Consider the following 23,264-nt stretch of genomic DNA (forward strand, 5'->3'; position numbering starts at 1 on the left):
ACTCCAACTCAGAGGAAGCGGGGGCTTGCTTATTCGTGTGTTAGTTGGCACTGAGCACAAGTTAAGTTAGTAAGATAAATGTACGCAGCGATTCTTGAGAGTTATTAGCAAAGAAAGATGTTCAAGTACCTCGGAAAGGAATAGTAGACTAAATTTAACTTGGAGAGGCCAGAGAAGCGAAAAATTTCTTGGAGATGGCAAGATGACAATACTCATGAGCAAAGAGTCAATTTATTAATTCGGCAAGAGCTCAGGCTTAGAGACATAGCTAAGCATTTGGGAATTTAAGCATTAGCTCAACAACAAGATTTTACAAGGTTAAAAAAAGATTCAAAATGTTTTGCTAACATATTCAATCATAGCACTTTACCTGCTTATTTCAAGGAAAGAGTTTTAACAACACCAGGTTAAAGTCCAACAGGTTTATTTGGTAGCAAATACCATTAGCTTTCGGAGCGCTGCTCCTTCGTCAGATGGAGTGGAAATCTACTCTCAAACAGGGCACAGAGATACAAAATCAAGTTACAGAATACTGATTAGAATGCGAATCCCTACAGCCAACCAGATCTTAAAGATACAGACAATGTGGGTGGAGGGAGCATTAAGCACAGGTTAAAGAGATGTGTATTGTCTCCAGACAGGACAGCCCACAAGTCTAGGAGGCAAGCTGTGGGTGTTACTGATAATGTGACATAAATCCAACATCCCGGTTTAGGCCGTCCTCATGTGTGCGGAACTTGGCTATCAGTTTCTGCTCTGCGACTCTGTGCTGTCGTGTGTCGTGAAGGCCGCCTTGGAGAACGCTTACCTGAAGATCAGAGGCTGAATGCCCGTGACTGCTGAAGTGCTTCCCCACAGGAAGAGAACAGTCTTGCCTGGTGATTGTCGAGCGGTGTTCATTCATCCACTGTTGTAGCGTCTGCATGGTTTCCCCAATGTACCATGCCTCGGGACATCCTTTCCTGCAGCGTATCAGGTAGACAACATTGGCCGAGTTGCAAGAGTAGGTACCGTGTACCTGATAGATGATGTTCTCACGCGAGGTGATGGCATCCGTGTCGATGATCCGGCACGTCTTGCAACTCGGCCAATGTTGTCTACCTGATACGCTGCAGGAAAGGATGTCCCAAGGCATGGTACATTGGGGAAACCATGCAGACGCTACGACTTGATTTTGTATCTCTGTGCCCTGTTTGACAGCAGATTTCCACTCCATCTGACGAAGGAGCAGTGCTCCGAAAGCTAATGGTATTTGCTACCAAATAAACCTGTTGGACTTTAACCTGGTGTTGTTAAAACTCTTACTGTGTTCACCCCAGTCCAACGCCGGCATCTCCACATTATTTCAAGGAAAGGCATTGATAACATCAATAGCTGAAGAAATAGTCCCTGAGCTCTCTGATAAACAAACAACCGATAAATTTAGTAAAAATTACTTAAGTCTTTAGATGTAATACCTGAACCAGTAGGGTAATGGGACCACTTTTTTCAATTTCTAATATTTCTCCATTCTTTGTACCTACTAATATATGGCCATGGCCTAATGTTATGGCACGAATAGAAGGGTTGTCTTCTAGCAACAGTCCTAAAAAATAAATAAAAAATCAATAATTCAGAAACTTGATTTAAGTTTGCCACTGCAGCAACAGTATTTCTAGACCAAATAATACAAGTTATACATCTATTGTTATGCAATTTCATTTTAGTGCCACGGGGCAGTAAAAACCACAAATAGAATAATGGACATCCATTAGAGATAAAATATTTACCATAAGTTAGCTTGAAATGGATAATACATTATTATTATGGACCAAGATAAAACTAAGGCCGGATATATGTAACCCAGACTACAATTTGAGTTAAAGACAGGGTTGAGAGCAAAGGGGCTATTGAATTGGAGTCAAGTAGAAAAATGTGTGTTGAACCAGAATTGATTTGGAAGATTATTAGAATATGTCTGCCAAAAATATTTCTTAGCTAAAAATGAACTCTTAAGAAGTGTTGGGAGCAGGGCAGTTTGGATGTGGGAGGGCTGAAGAGTCACAGTCAGTAAATGTTGGTGCTGAGAGGAGTCAGGGTGTCAAGAGAAAAGGGACAACAGGAATGACCAGAGTGGCAGACAGAGTTAAGGCAGGAGGCCTTGAGAGGCAGTGAGCCAAAGATTAGGCAGCAGGCCAAGGAACTCGGTTGGAGGTTTAAGGAGACCAAAGAGTGATGGAATTGAGAGACTAGACTGGAGAGACTTCAACTGCATCATTAGTGTTTGGAGGCTGCAACCACACCAAACAGTTAAATGTTTACATAAAGAATTCTGATTATAAATATTCACATGGGTAATTTCAATCAAAAATGCTAACAAAAATATTAACTACAAAATTGATAACAAGTATTAAGGTTTTTGGACAAGGTGGGAAGCTATCCACAAGCACTTTAATACTACACATGTTTGCAGATTTGATGGGACAAATGGCCTCCTTTTGTGTTGTACTGATGGCCGCTGTGGGTTCTGTGATGTTTTTACCTGTATGCCAGTCCCATTTTGTCTTGACATCTCTTCCCTTTTCTCATTTTGCATAAAGCTTCCCACCTCTATGTAAAAATAGATGGGTATGACAATAGTAAATAAAAGCCATACCTACTGAATGGTGTGGGTCTGAGAAAACTTTATAAACAATTTAATGTAACTCATATGCCAGGAGTGATCAGGCCTCAATAACCAAGGCAGCAGGCAGGAAAGAAACCAAGATAGCTAGTAATGCCAAAGGACTCAGATGCAAACATTTTAATTTCGGAATTTTTGACTGAGAAAGTAAGGGAAAGGCCGATAACAGGCAGATACTCCCCCCCCCCCCACCCCCCCCCCCCACCCCCCCCCACCCCCCCCCCCCCCCCCCCCCTCCCAATTCAATGGAGACTGCCGCTTTGCAGAGGTTACTGGCCATAGATTTTGTAATTAGGCTCAAGAGTAGATTAGGTTACATAGCAAATGTTTGATAAATTGGTACCTTTGGAGCCTGGGGCAAGTGCAGAACGTTTGATACTATAAGTTTTCAGGCACCTCTCAAAGGTATCATCCCAGAGCACAACAACCCCATCTTTCCCACCAGTCACGAATCCCTAAAGAAAGAAGAACAAGTTAGTGTAAATAAATGGACAATAGTATATATTTTTTTGAAAGATCAGACAGTTAATCGAAAATGACTCCAAAGAAATCATGTCTTCGAGAGTATTTTCCTGTCAATGCAATTGGTTTCATACATCGTTGTTTAACAATAGTAAAAATCTAGTAGGACAGTTTAACTTAGTTTTGCAATTTTGTTTTACTGAAGTTTGTAAAATAGACAGAAATAAGTTATTCAACATGAGCACCTTTTCCAGTAGCATTAAATATCTACCATATTCCACTCTTCGAATTAGTTAATGAAAATAGCTCTCTATGTTATGAAGAGCAAGGAATTCATTAAAAATTTATAGATCAAAATAAGTGCATAATGTAAAAAGATACAATCTTAAAAAGTGGGGAGAAAAGGAAACTAGCTTGCATTTATACGACACCTTTAATGACCTGGGGACATCCCAGACAATCTCCTTTTTAGTGACATTTGTAAGGAATGAGTGTTGGCCAGAGCACTGGGAAAACTTCCCTGCACTTCTTCAAAAAGTGTAAAGAGATCTCTTATATCCTTCAAAAGTGCAAAGAGATCTCTTATATCCTTCAGAGAGCAGATGGGTCCTCACTTAAATGGCTCATTAAATAGGTGGGTTTTGAACTCATAACCTTTTGACTCAGTGACAGGAATGATACTACTGAGGTGCATTAACATCTAACAACCTTATGACCCTACAGTAAGTAATTATGCAGCACCTTGAATGTAGAAAATTGCCTAAGGTAAGGCACTTCACAGAAACATAATAAAGACAAAAATTTACTCAGCCAAAGAAGAAGATATTAGGAGGGGGCTAATGAAAGTTTTGCCAATGCGTGGATTTATGAAACAGGGAGATTGATGGAGGGAATTCCAGAGTTTGGTCATGACACCGATTTTGGGGTATAGGTAATTCAGGGTGTGCAAGAGTTTACAATTAGAAAAATACAAGAGTTCTTGGAGAGTATAGGGTTGCTGAAGGGTAGAGAGAGAGAATGGGGGATACCATGAAAGTTTGAATACAAGGTGAATATTTCAAAACTAAAACATGAGTGGGAGCCAATATAGTTCAGCAAGCACAAAGGTGTTGGGTGAACGGAATTTGTTTTGGAACAGGATATAAGCAAGAGAGTTTTGGATTATTGGAGGGTGGAGGTAGCCTGGAAAAAGAAATAGCTGAGTTTTAATTTGAAAATAAAATCAGCCATTTGTCTTCCAGACACTGTTTTTAAATTCAGTTGTGAAAATACATTCAGATAATCATTGTTTATAGAATTCCAAAAGAAAAGCATTAGTTAAGGGACGAATAACTGTCGGATCTTGCATTACATTGTCAGCATAAGCGATGAATACATTGTAAAATTGGCTAAAAAACATACAATGCTTATAAAAGTATCATTTAAAAAGTCCTTTTTCTATCAACTATAGTTTTGTAACTTAAGGCTTATTTTAAGCTTTATTTCTTACTTTCTCTAGAGCATGCATGCTGAAAACCGGACCATCATGGGCTTTGATTCTCTTAATAATGAACATATCTTTCCATATGTAGATATCGCCAGTTGATGTGCCCGAGAAAACCACCTCATCTGTCCAGCCATATACTACACACATTATGGTTTCTGTCTTCCGCAGGCTTCCAAAACAGCCTTTTCTTCCAGTTAATCCTCCACCTTGTAAATTTATAAATACGATTAGACAATTTTTTAAGAACTTGCATTACGACTTCAGCTAATGGACAATCAGAAAGCTGGTTAAAAGTACTCATTTGAAAATTGCTCATGCTCAACACATTGCACTTTCTGTGGAATGGAGACTGATCCAACAAGCCCAGGGCTAGAACCCCCTTAAACAGTACTTTTGCCCAGAGAAGCTGAGTACATCATAAGTTCCACTTGGAATTCAATCAGTGAGGAGCATCATACCCAACACCTGTCTGCATCTGGGGCCACTGGCTTTTCAATTACTTGGTAACCACAGAACCATAATAGACAGTAATTCACTAGTTCACATGTTGTAGAAATACGCAAGAGGTAAATCTCCCTTTAAACATATAAAATGTGTACCCCAATAATGAGTTCCTAACATATATTGTTAACTGTGCACAATGTAAAAGGTCACTTGTGTGTCTCATATTTACCTCTTAAATGCATTTGTTAGATTTTAGTCACTTTCCTTCAAATGGCATTCTGGAAAATGCATCTATGGGAAACTACTTTTTAATTATTTAGCCAAATTAGGAAAAAGCTGAATAATATTAAAAATTGTTTTTACATTGATATGAAAATTGTGGTTAGTAAAAGTATAAATAATCTGAAGTTTGCAGAGAACAAGGGGATTCTGCTTAAATTTGTCAATATGCATGTCACTGCAAATTGTATTGTGTCCACAAGTATTCCCAAACCTCTGAGTTTGAAAACCTACAGCAAAGTGGAAAACAATTAAAATTCAAGCCATCAATAAAAACAGTAAGAGAATGTAAAAATAGCAGAATTTACTGCCCTACCTGCTCGCTGCCAGAACTTGATGTGTTTTATCCCAGCTGTCACTAACTTGTCTGGTATATAGGGATTCAACTTGACAACAAAAATCTTCTCTGCACTTCCTCTAAAGAAACAGTTTTGATTTTTACTTCATTGTTTCCTTTCACAACCAAATCACTTAGAAAATGAAAATACTTGGTATACAATTAATTTGCCATTGTAACAGAAAGGCAATTTGAGTATTTGTCCGCAATGGTGGGTGAAAATGTATTAATGGTAAACTCCAGTGCTATCTAAAAACTAAACAAGTCCAAGTAAATACTTTCATTTGTTAAGTTAAGGAATTTACCGATAGCTATGCAGTGAATGCAGATTCATTTGCAAAACAAAATAAAATCTGCCATGGATAGATTCCAAGAGGATTATCATTAGAAAATGCTGCAGATTCTCAGCAGATCAGGCTCCATTACCATAGGGTGAAACAGAGTTAACGGGCCCAATTCTCCCATTTTGAGGTTAAGGGGGGGACTTTCCGACCACGCACATCCCAAGACCGGAGAATCCTACCCGAGGTCAACAGACCTTTGCATGGTCCACTCCCCGCGATTCCTGTGGTGGACGGGACAGGAAAATTCCACTCTAAGTGCCCACACTGGGGGGAAAACAAGAGTGTTTTCCACTGGTGTTGGCAGCAGCTGTCAGATGGGATTCACACACCTGAAATATGCTAATTAGCTCATTTCAAACAACCCACTGGACAAACCTGCTGTTCCAAGCACCATTTTCAAATAGCTCTCCTAATTCTGTGCTCAGAGACAGCACCCCCTCCCCATGAAAAAATGAGAATCTTTCCCCCACACTGACCAGCGGAACACTACCAAACCCTCACCGATGGGGCAGCTTCCTCACCCCTCCCCCACACCATGCAGGGATGAGGGTGACCCAAACCTCCAATCAATCCACCCTTCCCCCAAGGCACACCACAGCCCCACTCGCTCCTCAGGCCCCTACTCAGCCTCTCTTCTGGCCACACACCCTGGCAGTGCCCATGGTTCACTGTCCCCTGGCACTTTGGCACTGACACCTTGGGCCCTGAGGGGGCTCAAGGAAGTAGGTCCAATGACCATTTGCTTGCTGTTGCTGGCCAGGTGGCAGAGGAAGAATCCCTCAAGGTTCCTGGAGGTTGGGTAGGCTCAAGCTAGGGCAAGGGGTTGACTTTGCAACTCTCCCCCAGGATGGGGGTCTCATGGCTGGGCTGCCCTTCTCTCCCTGGCTGACTTAAAGATCATCCCTGGCATAAACCTGTTGGACTTTAACCTGGTGTTGTTAAACTTCTTACTGTGTTTACCCCAGTCCAACGCCGGCATCTCCACATCATGGTGATTCCAGGCAACGCTGTGATCAATATCTACATTCCTTCCTGTCAGTTGTGAAAATTCACAGATCACAGCCCTCCCATCCCCCTGGCCATTCTCCACCCCTGTTCACCCCCTACCCCTGACTGGTTGCCTCTCCCGTTCATCTCCCAGGGGGAATAGCTGCCCCTGTTCACCTCACCCCCCTGTCAATCACCACCTCAGCGATCCGTGATTGCAAAGTGCACAGCTCCCCACGTGCTGCCTCCCCTTTAGTCCCTGCGCTTCCCTTTAGGCCCCCTTTTAGGTTCTGCCCCCTTGGCACTGGCTGATGCCTTGTGGGCAATGCCAGTGTGCCCTGCTGGCACTGCCAGGGTCCCCGGCTGGCACTGCCCTGCCTGCCCCCAACCACCCAGGGAGCCTCAATGGCCTCCAGTCCCACCTGCGAGCACATCACATCTGGTCCCCGTTGGTGGGGGACCATTCGTGATCCTTGCCAGTGAGGACCTCCACTGGCGAGGCTGTTAAGGCAAGTTAGCCTGGACAATTGTGTCCTAGGCTCATTAATAATATGGAAATATGCTCATAGATATTTAAATCAGCCTTGCGCACTTCTCGGGTATGAGGCTGATTATGCCGTCAATTCAGTGCTGGTATCATCACACGAGGCAAGAAACCGAGCGTGAATCCAGTTTTTCGTCTCTCTTGTGATCTTTCTGGCTCGCCATGATGATCGACCGGTGTGATGAGTCACTAAGATTGCCCCCGAGGTGTTGCTCCTCAATAGGACAGGTCACCAGAAGCTCAACAATATGCTACGGGACTGAACTAAGGTGTTCCACAAAGCATTCATGTTGATGCTCTGTTTTACACTCATGAGTGAAGCCTCCTCCACTATTCCTGTAAAGTTCAAAGTAAGCACGAGGAACAGTGACTCATCTTTCAATCAGACACTGCCTAGCATCAATGTTGAGTTCACCAATTTCAGATCAAACCCTCTGCTCCCATCTTTTTTGTACAAAAGCAATTGATGATTCTGCAATTCCCGTTTCCCAGTTATATCTCCAAACTTTTCCAATTCTGACAAAAAGGTAATCAACCCAAATGTTAATTCTGTTTCCCTCTTCACCAATGCTGCCAGACCAGCTGGGTATTTACAGCAATTATTTTTTAAATTTCAGAATTCCAACATCTGCAATATTTTATTTTTCCGAGAGTGTTAACTGGTTTGCATTTTCATTTTAGCTACTTTTTTAAAAATGAAATCCAACAAATTACAAGTTACAAAAAGTAAACTGAAGACATAAGATAAATCAATCATACTTGTACCATATTAATGTCCAGGTACAGTCCAGGAAAATAATTCACCTTAGGTTATGCACAGTATGATCTTATGTTTCCTGAAGGAGATTCTGTATTAAAGCACAGTACTAAATACCTACCTTACCGTAGAAAGCTTTTCTCCTTTCTTCCAATCCCAAAGAACTATTGTGTGATTTTCATCCAGTCCTACTGATGCCAAACGTTTTCCATCCGCTGAAATAAATAAAGTATTATATTAGTTATCTTTTCAAAGTGATCATATTTTGTGCTTGGAATCCATATATTGGACAATGCATTTGCATTGTTTAATCCAATTTAACCTAAAGTACCTTGTTTGTATCATCTTAGAAAGCAAATAGCAATTAAAATAATTAATGACAAGGGGATTAATGAGAAAAATAAATCAAGTGACAATATGTTACAAAAACAGAAAATGCTGGAAAATCTCAGCAGATCTGATAGCATCTGTAGAGAGAGAATAGAGCCAACATTTTGAGTCAGGATGACCCTTCATCAGAGCTGTTACACTGCTTTACATATGCTTTCAATTGTCCATTCCCTATGCTCCTCAATTCCCCCCCTCCATCGCCTTCATTAAGGTGCTCAAAACCTACCTTTTTAACAAAGCTTTTAGTCACCTGTCCTGATCTTCCTTTATGAGGTTCAACATCTAATTTTTGTCTGAATATGCTCCTGTGAAGCACATTGGGATGTTTTACCACTGTAAAGGTACTATATAAATACAAGTAGGTGCTGTCTAAACTTTAGTCTACTTTAATCAACATTGAAGCTAAAAGTTCAGATAGCAAAGTAAGCATTCACTGTTGAATATTGAAGTTTTTATCAAGTAGAATTCTTAGCAAGGAAATATTTTGCATGCAGACATACCAAAAATTCACCAACCAGGAATTACATATTGCACTATATACAAGTACAAGAAGGTTAATATTTGGTGACAGCATTGGCTATGAAGGAATTCACAAGATGACACCAAAAATTGTTGAATATACATATGTTTATAATTTGCCTTTATTATGCAGCACGAGTACAAGATTAGAATAAATAGTGTTATCCTTTACCTGAAAAGTCTACTGCGCAAACTCCAAACTGGTGATGTCCTTTTAAAATCGACAGTGGCTTCAATAGCTCTGCATCCCAGATATGAATTGCAGAATCACGGCTCACCTAAACAGAAGAAAACAATTTACAATTCTTTATTTCCATTTGTCTCGATTTTTTAATGGTGTAACATGAAAATAACACTGCTTTATTAATAGAATTAGAAGTGTACTTCACAACAATAGGTTGTTACTATCGCCGGAAACCCCTGACCTCACCCGCGGCTGGGATTCTCTGGTGCCACTGCAATGAATGGAGTTTTGGCTGAGCGCCAAATTCTTCGTTCCTGCTGGCAACGGTGGCAAGGCGAATATGATTGGAGAATCCCGCCCTATATGTTTATTCCTAATCTGTACAAGGATAGTCATAGAAACATAGAAAAACTACAGCACAAAACAGACCCTTCGGCCCCACAAGTTGTGCCGAACATATCCCTACCTTTTAGGCCTACCTATAATCCTCCATCCTATTAAGTCCCATGTACTCATCCAGGAGTCTCTTAAAAGACCCTATTGAGTTTGCCTCCACTACCACTGATGGCAGCCGATTCCACTCGCCCACCACCCTCTGTGTGAAAAACTTCCCCCCAGTACCTTAAACCTGTGTCCTCTCGTAGCAGCCATTTCCACCCTGGGAAAAAGCCTCTGAGTCCACCCGATCTATGCCTCTCAACATCTGATATACCTCTATTAGGTCTCCTCTCATTCTACGTCTCTCCAAGGAGAAAAGACCGAGCTCCCTCAGCCTATCCTCATAAGGCATGCCACTCAATCCAGACAACATCCTTGTAAATCTCCTCTGCACTCTTTCAATCATCTCCACATCCTTCCTGTAATGAGGCAACCAGAACTGAGCACAGTACTCCAAGTGGGGTCTGACGAGGGTCTTATATAGTTACATCATTATCCCCGGACTCCTAAACTCAATCCCTCGATTGATATAGGCCAGCACACCATACGCCTTCTTAACCACCTCCTCCACCTGCGGGGCCGATTTTAGAGTCCTATTGATCTGGACCCCAAGGTCCTTCTGATCCTCTACAGTACTAAGAGTCTTTCCCTTTATATTGTACTCCTTCATCCCATTTGACCTGCCAAAATGGACCACTACACATTTATCTGGGTTGAAGTCCATCTGCCACTTCTCCGCCCAGTCTTGCATCCTATCTATGTCCCTCTGTAACTTCTGACATCCCTCCAGAGTATCCACAACCCCACCAACCTTCGTGTCGTCAACGACACCAACCCATCCCTCCACTTCCTCATCCAGGTCATTTATGAAAATGACAAACAGCAAGGGTCCCAGAACAGATCCCTGGGGCACACCACTGGTGACCGACCTCCATTTAGAAAAAGACCCATCTATACCCACTCTCTGCCTCCTTTGGGCAAGCCAGTTCTGGATCCACAGGGCAGCAGCACCTTGGATCCCATGCCCTCTCACTTTTTCTAGAAGCCTTGCATGGGGGACCTTATCGAACACCTTGCTAAAATCCATATAAACCACATCTACCGCTTTCCCTTCGTCAATGTGTTTAGTCACATTTTCGAAGAGCTCCACCAGGCTCGTAAGGCACGATCTGCCTTTGACAAAGCCATGCTGAGTATTCTTGCGCATACTAAACCTCTCTAAATGCTCATAAATCTTGTCCCTCAGGATCTTCTCCATCAGCTTACCAACCACTGAGGTTAGACTCACCGGTCGATAATTTCCTGGGCTATCTCTATTCCCCTTCTTGAAAATAGGAACTACATCCGCAATCCTCCAATCCTCCGGCACCTCTCCCGTCTCCGTCGACGACGCAAAGATCATTGCCAGAGGCTCTGCAATCTCTTCCCTCGCCTCCCACAGTAACCTGGGGTACATCCCATCCGGACCCGGCGACTTATCTATCTTGATGCCATTCAAAATCATAGGAATTTTCTGATTTTTTTTTAAAAAAGCAATTCTCTCCTGAAGGAGTAAACTCATGATGCAGTATGGGTCCGTCACCTCATTTTTTGTAACCACTCTTTATGTATAATCCTAGATAGTTAATGTCAGCATGAAACATGGAATGCATTACAGTCTAATCCTGTTCTCTCCTAGCTTGCTCACTTGCATGCATTAGAGTAGAAGTCACTGAATAGCAACATGGAGCACAAATCTTGTTTATCCCTAACTCCTTATTCCAAGCTAAGTATTAAATGCAGTGTTCAGATCAACCAGTTCAATATAAACTGGAAATTGAATCTGAAATTTTCTGCTGTTAACACTACAACAGACATTTCATCCACTGGGACATTGTAATATTAATTTCTAATTACTGAAACGATCAGTTTCAAGTTAGAATGTAATTCCAGAGGAGCTCAAGAGTTGAAAGGACACAGGCAGTAAAACATTTGTAATTAATAAAAACTCATGATACAAATTAAACTATAGGACTTTGTTTCAGAACTGATTGTTGTTTGCAAATATTTGCCAACTTAAACAATTAGACAATAGGGTATGTATGATAATGGACGTAATTAAAATTGAAGAATGACCACTGTGACAGCTAATTATGCAGCACAAATGATAGCTAGCTGATACCAAAGCATTAACTCCTAAACAAATATGCCCATTTGAAATTGTCACAACTGTATAAATTCTAAGTTATTCTGATGAATACTATTTAATGTTTGCCAGACTTTTCACATCCTGACAGCCAGCAACAGGGAAATACTCATCAACCAAAAAAATGCAATAATAATCATTTGCCTAGCTCCACCCCCTCTTTAATTCCCAAACCAAACTTTCAAATATTATATATAAAATTGAGTGGTGTCTTTTATTAGAACCACAGAATGCTAGGATGTCACTTCAAACCAAGGCTGTGTGGAATTGCTAATCTTGATTACATTGCTGCAGGAATACAATGGATAAAGGTTCCCTGCAGGTAGAAGGAAAATTTGTTTAAAGTGTATTGACAAGGCAGCTTTCATCTGCTGATTTACTATCAATCTCAACCATTTCCTTTATTGTGGCAATTATTATTATTTCCTTTATTGTGTTCAATTATTCACGGCTTCGCAAATTGAATCAATAGCTGCCACCACTTATCTTTGAAGGACTCTACCCATTCCTGTATGTTGATCCTCTTGGCTTCACCAACTCCTCCAACCTCAAACAGAATTATTAAATCTGTGTTGTTAGTGCTGGCTCCAAGAATGCAATTTTGTGCTCCTGAATGATCTGAATTATTAACTATTTTTCTCTCTACAGATGCTGCCAGACCTGATGAGCATTTCTGCTTTAGAATCCACAATATTTTGCACTTGTACCGGTGTCATTAGCATCAACTGATGTTTATTGTAGTTGAATATAATTTTCTTTGTATGACACGGTCAGCAAAGAAATTGAAGCTGTCAATCTTTGCAAAACACATCACAATTTTCCCAAATTGCCAGTGGATATAATTGAGCTGATAATCAGCAGTACAAGCTGTATGATGATACAGTTAGTCATCTATTCATTATGGCACTGTAAGAAGTATGAAATTATGGGCTCAGCAGTGGAAAACATATCACCACTTAGGCCCGTTCCTCATATTGTAATATAGTTGGCTGTCTGAATAGATACTTCATTTTAAGTGGATTCTGAATGACAATATTTCAAGATTATTTCCATGATAAGCTATGATAGTCTTCACTAAGGTTATAGATTTCAATCTGTAGCTAAATCAGATAACAGAAAGTTGCCATAGTAGTATATGTGGTCACTAAATATGAAGAATATTCAGAGCTCAACTTAGAATTTTAAAATTGACATTAAAAATTAAATATCAACACTAACAGCGAAACTTCATGTTTCAAAAGGCTTCTCTCACTGGAGCAGATACCATGCAACTGGTAATAACAGAGGAGAAAAAGACCCACGACAAAACCAGGAAAGATCTTCATGGCTGCAAGGAGGCTGGAGTGTTAAAGTTTCCAATAGTAGAGACACAACAATAGGGGCCAACACCCATGTCAGTCATAGAACACAACATCTCATGGGAACTAATACAAAAGGCAAACCCAATGGATGCTAGAAATCCAAAGATTTTGGAAATATTCAACAACAGCTGACCTGACCTGCTGAGCATTTCCAGTTTATATCTTACAGGGACTGATGTTCATGAGTTTGTTTTGGATTAGGGTTAGTTAGTAATCAGAGATGCCTGAACAGGAAAATAAAAACCAGGACTGACCGGGTCTCAAACCAGTTAGATCTTTCTGGGTTTGACACCATCGCATCAGTATCTGGATTGGATCCCCATAGTGATTTCTCAGGGCATAATCCTTGAAGGCTCTGTAAACGTCAACACAGCAGCAACCCCAACATATGAATGAAGGCACAAAATGGTGAATACAGCAAAACAAATATTTCCTACTAGGCTGGAATTCTTCATATACTTCCCTTTGAATTACATAGTTGGGAGAAATACTTGATATTTAATAAAGTACGACCACTATGTGATCCTCTCCCATCAATTCAAATAAACTTACACTACCTGGCCTGTTGATATATAATCCTTTAAAGGATGAATTGCTAGACAGACAATGTCATCATCATGGCCAAGATAGAATCGTTGTATATTCTGCTGACGATTATATACTATTCCTACTGCTGCAACATGGTATACAATCTCTCCAGTTTGAGTGTAAAATAGATTGTTCCTGCAATCATAGCCCCTGTAACTGAAAGAAAAAAGAAAGTTACATAGCAGTAGTGTCAGTTTTTATACCTACACTGTTTATTTCGGTCGTTCCTCATAGATAGATCTTTCTAGCATCTGTTGGAGAAATGTACTAGTGGATAGGAGTGAAGCCTCGCTCATTTAATTAGATTTTAAGGTTGTTGTCAGCTCATTAATTTTACCTTGTGGGATTGTTTGTTCTTTAACTTATCCTTGGTATAATGATGGAGGCTGGCAAATGTGTCAAGAGTCGCCTATGCTGTAGTGGCAAGCCTTTAATAGAGGGTCAGTTAGCAGCCTCATTGAGTGTGCGCCCACAGGACAAGAAAGTCGACAGCTACAGTCGGATAGAACATCTTCCGGTGCCTTCCAGATTTGGTAGCCATCAATCTGTTCGGTTTGTGGATACAGCTCATTAAGTGAAGAACTTTACTACAGGTATTAGCTCAATGAATTGAACCATTTCAAAAAAATGTTATCAAGAACATCCTACCCATGAACAAAATGTAAGCGCACACTGCTATCTGGAGGTTTGTCCCGCTTCTTTGAAGTTGCTGCTTGACGCTTTTCTTTGCTTTTCTCTTTAAGCTGAGGTAGATCTTCTTTGTAAATCTATTGAAAGAGAAACAAATTTCCAATGTTTAGAAGGAAACATTTACACATTAAAGTGGTGCAATTAGGAAAGTGAGCTGATGAATAGGGTTCAAACTTTCCTATGTGGAGAACCCACATTCAAGAACTTCCTGTTCTTTTAATAGAGAATCTGATGCACCACATATACCAATGATTTTAAATTAATGCAAAGTGACCTGATTCACAACTGCACTAAATAGATACATTGATATTTAAAATTGCCAGTCCAGATTGAAATGGTCACAAAAAAGTAACTGGAATTCAGGATTTTATGCTTTGTGGCATTGACTATAAGAGCAAGGAAGTGTCCCAGAAATTTCTTAGATCACATATAGAAGCAGAACGAGAGTAAAATATAGAATTAGAAGGTATGCTGGCACAGTTTGAAAAATGTCGCCTCGCTCTGGCGCCATCTTGGGAGAAAAGTATTCCATGGAGCTCCGAACACTTCCATTATAGAAATGATAAGAAACATGGAAAGAGAACAAAGATTAAAGGTTTTACAGTTATGAAAAATGATTTTTAAAAAATGCCCCAAAATTCCTTGGTCCCCATTATGTCAATGCATTTGTGGCAGGACAGGACCTCTCTGTCAGTATTCAAGGATACTGGCCCATTCATAAGTCACAGCATCAGCTATTTGACTGAACACTGGGCAGAATAAGGACGCGAGTCCCACCATAGCTATATCAGGTATACTTGGGACTTGCAGGGGCAAAGGTCATGTTGGATGTAATATTTGATGGTAGTAAGCAAAATAGCGGCAACGTCAGCCCATGGAATGGGATAAAGGCTTATTTCAGAAGCAAAGAAATGTAAAGAAAATGAGGGAATGGAAGACACAAGAAATAAAAGTAGATCAATAGCTTGAATAAAAGAGTTAGCTCAACTGTGATAGACTGAATGGCTTCAATCTGTGTTATGATTTTTATGATGCTAACAAAGAGACCACCTGCAAGTTGTAGTCTCACACTGCTCATTTCATCACTGGACTACCTGGTAATTTAAATTTAATTTGTAATATTCTTTACATTAGCAGAGAGCTGACACTTCATTCTATTTTTAAGTCAACATTTAACCTACATTTGGCAGCCATTAATGATTATCTGCACGCTTGACTCCAAGTGGGAAACAGGACTATAACCTGGATGCAAAATGCAATTGACAATCATTTGCAGCAGAACTGACATTCAAAGGTTATGACTATAATTTTATGTAAAATTGTGTAATTATATTAACAAGTGCCTTCTGAGAGTAATGCCGGAATTTTCCAGTCACCCGCGACGGCTTTTCTCAGCTCACCACTGGCCATCAGTAGGATCTTCTGGTCCTGTCGAAGTCAATGGCAAATTACACGGCTCACCCATCCTGCCACTAGGGAACCCACAGCAGGGGGTTTCTGGCAGGAACAGAAGACAATAAGAGTTTTAACAACACCAGGTTAAAGTCCAATAGGTTTATTTGGTAGCAAATGCTACCAAATAAACCTGTTGGACTTTAACCTGGTGTTGTTAAAACTCTTACTGTGTTTACCCCAGTCCAACGCTGGCATCTCCACATCAGGAACAGAAGATCCAGCCAAAGTCAACTGGCAAAGCGTGAAGTACAGAGATGTCAAATTGTGCTACAAGTAACATCCCGTTTTGTTACTTACACAGATTTTGCTTTCTAAATATACGGTAAAAATGCTTAGTTAATGAAATTTATAAATGCATAAACCCACCTGTCGATGATAATTTATCTGTAGTTCTTGTTCAATTTCAGAATCAAGTTCTGGAACATCAGACTGATCAGAGTCAGACTGGTCACTGTTGGAGTCTGCAAAACTTTCTGTAAGTGAGAAGGAGAACTTTCATCTCAAATTAAAACAAAATAGATTATTTATAGAGAGTCCATTATTGATGCCTTCAGCTGTCTGAGCCCCCCTCCCTAAGCCTCTTCCATCTCTCCCTCCTCCTTTAATGTGTTGCTTAAAACTTTCTTTGGAAAAGCATTTTGGTCATCTGTCTTAATATCTCCTTACACGGATCGGTGCTGAATGAAGTATGACAACACTCATGTGAAATGTCTTAGGTTGTTTTGCTACATTAAAAGTGCTACATAAATGTTGTTACCAAATATTAATTACGACTATGGAAATACACTTTGTGCTTTTGTCCCACTATTTATTTGTTCTGTTAGTATTTAAAATGTGCTCAACGGTTTAAAGCCCAAGTCAAGGTTCTGTTTACTCATTCTGAAGAGCTGAAAAGAGTTCTGCATTGCTACAATACTTACCTGCATACTACAATATTTACCCGTGAAAACACTCTCTGGGAAATAGGGAGCTAGGGCTCACCCAAGAGTTTAATTGGAGACATGGATGCCCAGAAATATAATTTTAACTTGATTCTCTGATACCAGGGAACAGTATGATGGCTCTTGTCTATTGTGAGGATGGATTTTTTCCAATATTTTTAGGGAATATTGTGTTATTCTATAAAGAAGCTTGTGTGCCTGTGTGTGTGTGTGTGTATGTGTGTGTGTATAAAAGTTATGTGATTAAACTGGGGAAAAGTTAATTGAGACAGCTTGCCTGGGACAGTTGAGTGATAAAAGAGATAGAGGTGCCAAATACATGTATCTGTAATAAGATTTATAAGTAAATAGGTTGAGTTAAGAAATTTGTATTAGGAGATAGATAGGGACTTGGTTTCTTGAAAAAAATCTTGGAGCAGGGCTTAAACCTATGACCTTCAAACTCAAAAGGGTAAGAGTGCAACAAACTGAGCTAAGTTAACACATACACATGAGAAAGAGTGCATGAGGGAAAATTGTGTGAGAAAGGGCACGCAAGAGCAAGAGAGAGCGCAAAAAAGTTCCAAGATTTTTCACACAATGGCTGAAAGATGCTTTGCAAAACTTGAAAGGCAGACTTCATACAATAGTGCTGCACAGGAAGCCATTCAACCCATCAAGTCTGTGCCAACTCTTAATTGAGAGAGTAATCCATTAATCATAAGAACAGAAGAACATAAGATCATAAGAACTAGGAGCAGGAGTAGGCCATCTGGCCCTTCGAACCTGCTCCGCCATTCAATAAGATCATGGCTGATCTTTTTGTGGACTCAGCTCCACTTACCCGCCCATAACCCTTAATTCCCTTACTGTTCAAAAATTTATCTAACCTTGCCTTAAAAACATTCAATGAGGTAGCCTCAACTGCTTCACTGGGCAAGGAATTCCATAGATTCACAACCCTTTGTGTGAAGAAGTTCCTCCTCAACTCAGTCCTAAATCTGCTTCCCCTTATTTTGAGACTATGCCCCCTAGTTCTAGTTTCACCCGCCAGTGGAAACAACTTCCCTGCTTCTATCTTATCTATTCACTTCATAATCTTATATGTTTCGAAAAGATCCCCCTCATTCTTCTGAATTCCAATGAGTATAGCCCCAGTCTACTCAATCTCTCCTCATAAGTCAACCCTCTCAACTACGGAATCAACCTAGTGAATCTCCTCTGCATCCCCTCCAGTGCCAGTATATCCTTTCTCAAGTAAGGAGACCAAAACTGTACACAGTACTCCAGATGTGGCCTCACCAGCACCTAATACAGCTGCAACATAACCTCGCTATTTTTAAACTCCATCCCTCTAGCAATGAAGGACAAAATTCCATTTGCCTTCTTAATTACTTGCTGCACCTGCAAACCAACTCCTTGAGATTCCTGCACAAGGACACCCAGGTCCCTCTGCACAGCAGCATGCTGCAATTTTTACCATTTAAATAATAGTCCATTTTGCTGTTATTCCTACCAAATTGGATGACCTCACATTTACCAACATAGTACTCCATCTGCCAGACCCTCGCCCACTCACTTAGACTATCTATATCCCTTTGCAGATTTTCAGCATCCTCTGCACACTTTGCCCTGCCACTCATTTTAGTGTCATCTGCGAATTTTGACACACTACACTTGGTCCCCATCTCCAAATCATCTATGTAAATTGTAAATAATTGCAGTCCCAACACTGGTCCCAGAAGCACATCACTAGTCACTGATCGCCAACCAGAAAAACACCCATTTACCACCACTTAGTTAACCAATCCTCTATCCATGCTAATACATTACCCGTAACACCGTGCACCTTTATCTTATGTAGCAGTCTTTGGTGCGGCATCTTGTCAAATGCCTTCTGGAAATCCAGATACACCACATCCACAGGTTCCCCATTGTCCACTGCACATGTAATGTTCTCAAAGACTTCCACCAAATTAGTCAAACATGACCTTCCCTCATGAACCCATGCTGCGTCTTACCAATGGGACAATTTAAATCCACTCACCTATTCCACCCATCTATTCTTTCCACATATCCCTGCAATCTTTTCTCCTTCAAGTATATATCCAATTCCTTTTTGCAGGCCACGACTGAATCTGTATCCGCCTCATCAGGTTGCACGTTTGTTGCATCAAAGTTTTTTTCTCATTTCACATCTGGTTCTTTTGCCAATCACCTTAAATCTGTCTCCTTTGGTTATCATCCCTTAACCATTGAAAAGATTTTCTTTACTTATTCTACATTGAACTTTCATGATTTTGAACATCTCTATCAAAATCCCTTTTAGCCTTCTGTGCTTTAACAAGAACTTATTTTTCCAAGAACAGGTTGGATCAGAGTACCCATTCATTTTACACCTCACCAGCTTTTATTCCATTGGCTTCAATAGAAAATAAGAACAGGTGGGTATAAACTGGGCGGGTGATTCAATTCCCTCCTTTTTCCAGGTAAGGTCAAAATTACCTCAAATTTGTGAAGTGATTGGTGCAGTAAATTAACAATGCAGTTTCAAGTACATAATTGAATTGCTTGCTCACCTTGAAGGACAATATGAAGAAATTCCTTGGACTTTCTTTCAGGGATAAGTTGCCACTGGAAAACTGAATGATCTGCTCCACCAATAGAAATAACCCACTGGTAATCATAAGACCATCTCACATTGGTCACATGTGCTGAATGGCCAATGTATTTTTTAAATTTTGCTCCTGAAAAGTAATTTACATTTCTATAGGAAGCAGTATACCACCTTTGAACAATTTCAAATCTGAAAAACAATTTCTCATTTACTTATTTCAACCAATCTCAGAACCTCAAAAACATTGCATCCTCATTCTTAGCTTCAACTGTGTTACATATGCGTCCGTTAATAGTTAATTTCTCGGGTTCAGTGGCAACAGTTAATCTCATAAATGGTCTGAGCACCTTACACTCATATTGTCCTGTACCTACATGTGATAGCATAACTCAGAAGTCTTAAAATAGTACCCTGCTATTTGAACTGGGTATTTGGACTCTTCAAAGGCAGACAGAACAATCACTGTGAGATAAAATGGAATATGAATTTATAAGTTACGTTATTTCACAGAATAGCAGTTATGTTTCCAAAAGAAATTAGATATAACTCTTGGGGCTAAAGGGATCAATGGATGTGGGGAAGGTGGGATCAGGATATTGAAGTTGATGATCAGCCATGATCATAATGAATGGCGGAGCAGGCTCGAAGGGCCGAATGGCCTATGTCTGCAGCTATTGTCTATTTTTTTAATCAGATAACTGTTAGTCCTTATGATCAGATTCAAAAAGTGTAGCTTTATTTTGTACTATTATGCAAAGGTAAGAAAAAGCTACACTTACTTGATTTAAGCACAATATTCTGCCTTTCATTCTACCATCTTGTAGCCTTTGCTGTCTGACTGCCTCACAGTAAGAAGTTTAACAACACCAGGTTAAAGTCCAACAGGTTTATTTGGTAGCAAAAGCCACACAAGCTCACATCAGCGTTATTTCAAAAAATTCTTTGTCCATGTCTGTATATTCTATTACTTGCCAAAAACTAGATCAAAGTCTGCCCAAAATAATGGATTGAAAGTGTTCTGGTTGCTGAGACAGTCCCATGAATTACTTACTATTTATTGTCTATGGGGAAACATCAACAACACTAACTTATTTGCAACTAAATTACCTACCAGCTCAATATATTTTTATAACCTTGCACAAAAGCACAATGCTTTCAAAATCCTAACATTAAAGATAACTTTTTTTCAAATATTTTGAAGTAGATCTTAGAAAGACTATTTTTTAAAAGTTAAGCAGCAAGCTGAAAATGCAGTATTTCTCAAAATTATTCTTGAGAGAAAGGGTTAAAAAGCTGTTTTGACAGAAAATATTTCTGGAGCATTAACTTTGAACAAATTGTCTTTTGTCCCAGAAGAATCAAGAGTACTAAGAGAATGCAAATCTGAAAATAAATAATAGACAATAGACAATCTTTTTGGAACCCTAAATATTTCTGGATCATTAACATTGAACTATTTATTTGCTCCATGCAGCATCAATAGAACTAAGATAATACAAATAAATATAAAAAGTAACACAAATGTTTCTTATCGACAAACTTCTTCAGAACTATGGAACAGTGCTCACAATATAATTGGCTATTACCTGTAACTTAAATTGAGCTAACCATAAAAGTATGTTAAACCGAAATATTGTAAACAATGTTTCCCTAATGAAATTGTTTTATGAAACAAACGTTACAGAATGTATTGAGAATGAAACATAGGGTGGGATTCTCCGGCCATTCATGCCAGCAGAACTCTCTGGTCTCACTGCACTGAAAGGAGATTTGGTGGAGCAGGGCAGGAAGACTGGAGAATTACAGCCAATATGTACCAGATAGTAACTTCCAATGGGTATTGAATGAACATGTGCATTTTAACCGAGAAAACTATCAAAAGCAGATCAAAAAAGCTCATGACCCAAAGAAAAGCCGACCATTTGAACAACATAAGCCTATGTTAAGTTGTTTCACAAATCTTAGGACATGAGTTTACTGAGCTTGCTGTGAAACAATTAAAGTATGCCTACTTTTTGCAGGTCCATAGAATCCCTACAATGCAGAAGTCGGCCCATCGAGTCTGCACCGACTCTCTGAAAGAACATTTTACCCAGGTCCACACCCTGCCCTATTCCTGTAACCCCATGCATTTACCACCTACCCTACACATCTTTGGACACCTTTGCAATCCTTAGAAAGTTGGTGTGTATATCATAAACTTGTTTAACTGCAAGGTTTTGAACTTTTTGGATGTTTGTCTATTTGTGGCATATATAAACATTAAACAACATTGCATTTACACATTAGTATTTAAAATTGATGGATACCAATGTTAAGCCAGTACATTTTAGCTTATTTCTCAATAAAGTGCTTCTGAAAATCCAACAGCAGGGACAAGTACTATTTAAACACTCAACAAGACATCAAACAAAAATTTGCATATTATCTACTCATCTTGTACATAACACTGGGAAGTTTTCTGGAAGAGTTCTCTATTTGAATGCAGCCACCAAAACAATTATTTTGATGCCATACAAAAGGGATGCAAAGGTGTAGTTATATTACATTTAAAGGACTTAAACCTGGTAGGTCAGATGTAAACTGCTGCAGGTCAGATGTAAACTGCTGCAGGTCACCTTGAAGTCCTTTGCATTGCTCTGTGCATTGACAATAGAGTTTCTTCCTGGGTCTTAAATCTTGGAGGCAGAATTGGCACGTGTATCTATCTATTCTCTGAATATTAAGAACATGTTTCACACTGGGCTGTCATTATACTGTAGCCATTTAAAACTCAAGATAGCGTGCATTTCACAGCACTAATTACTCCTCACAGCCGCAACTAAGTGCATTCTATTCCCTTAAAAGAAATTTACTTCAAGTTCTGCCAAAAGAAAAAAAAAATTACTCTGCTAACTGTTGGAAACTTACAGCAATGTATAATACAATCTTAATGGTATGCCACAATAAGTATTTTCCTGAAAAGCTTGTGAATACAAGTCTTCTATAATTTTGTAATGCAAGAAGGCACTTACTACAACATAAACAACTTCTCAGTGGCATTCTTTGTCTTGTTAGCCATTTTTTCTATTTTGAATTACATGATAAATTTCCAACTATGCCCCCTGCTGATGTACTTTGTTCTTTCTGGTACATTGGTTAATGTTGAGGGATGGCATTTCATTACTTTATTATTGTCTTGGCTCACAGAAAGAAAGAAAGCAGCCTCATTTTTGCACAGAGACCTGGATTAAGGCATATGATTTACAAATAACAAGCAATTAATAAGAATGACATAATAAAAATCAGATTTTAAAAATACCTTTTTTGAAACCAGGATATCGAAAAAGTTTTACTAATCCATAATCATCTCCAGTAACAAGAACATGATCCTTGAAATTTGCATCCACTGAATTAATACCATTAACATCTAAATATTTGGGCCATATTCCGTTCACATTTGGACCCAATATACAAGTCCAAGTTGCCCACTGAGCATCCTTTATCTCCTCTTTATTTGTAATTTCCTTACCGCCTGTAAAAGCATAAAAACAAAAAGACACCAGAAAATACATCTGAAACAAATTGATGTAGATACAAGTTTGCCGTGGCATGTGAAAGGAAAAAGCAGAAAGA

At 39.6% G+C, this 23,264-nt stretch overlaps 1 protein-coding gene across 2 annotated transcripts in view; it reads right to left on the reverse strand.

Moving 5' to 3' along the window:
• The window catches only part of LOC144507232 (echinoderm microtubule-associated protein-like 5), a 141,818-nt gene that overhangs the window by 59,821 nt on the left and 58,733 nt on the right, over nt 1–23,264 (reverse strand). For both annotated transcript variants that reach the window (XM_078234191.1, XM_078234193.1), the window contains 11 exons: nt 22,951–23,163; nt 19,612–19,779; nt 16,479–16,585; nt 14,616–14,734; nt 13,937–14,123; nt 9,384–9,489; nt 8,424–8,517; nt 5,650–5,750; nt 4,614–4,816; nt 3,006–3,117; nt 1,458–1,585 (listed from right to left, as the gene is read on the reverse strand). In XM_078234191.1, the coding sequence (XP_078090317.1) occupies nt 1,458–1,585; nt 3,006–3,117; nt 4,614–4,816; nt 5,650–5,750; nt 8,424–8,517; nt 9,384–9,489; nt 13,937–14,123; nt 14,616–14,734; nt 16,479–16,585; nt 19,612–19,779; nt 22,951–23,163 (1,538 nt within the window). The remainder of the gene's footprint in view (nt 1–1,457; nt 1,586–3,005; nt 3,118–4,613; nt 4,817–5,649; nt 5,751–8,423; nt 8,518–9,383; nt 9,490–13,936; nt 14,124–14,615; nt 14,735–16,478; nt 16,586–19,611; nt 19,780–22,950; nt 23,164–23,264) is intronic.

Source organism: Mustelus asterias, chromosome 18, assembly GCF_964213995.1.
Source record: "Mustelus asterias chromosome 18, sMusAst1.hap1.1, whole genome shotgun sequence".
In the NCBI taxonomy this organism is placed as follows: domain Eukaryota; kingdom Metazoa; phylum Chordata; class Chondrichthyes; order Carcharhiniformes; family Triakidae; genus Mustelus; species Mustelus asterias.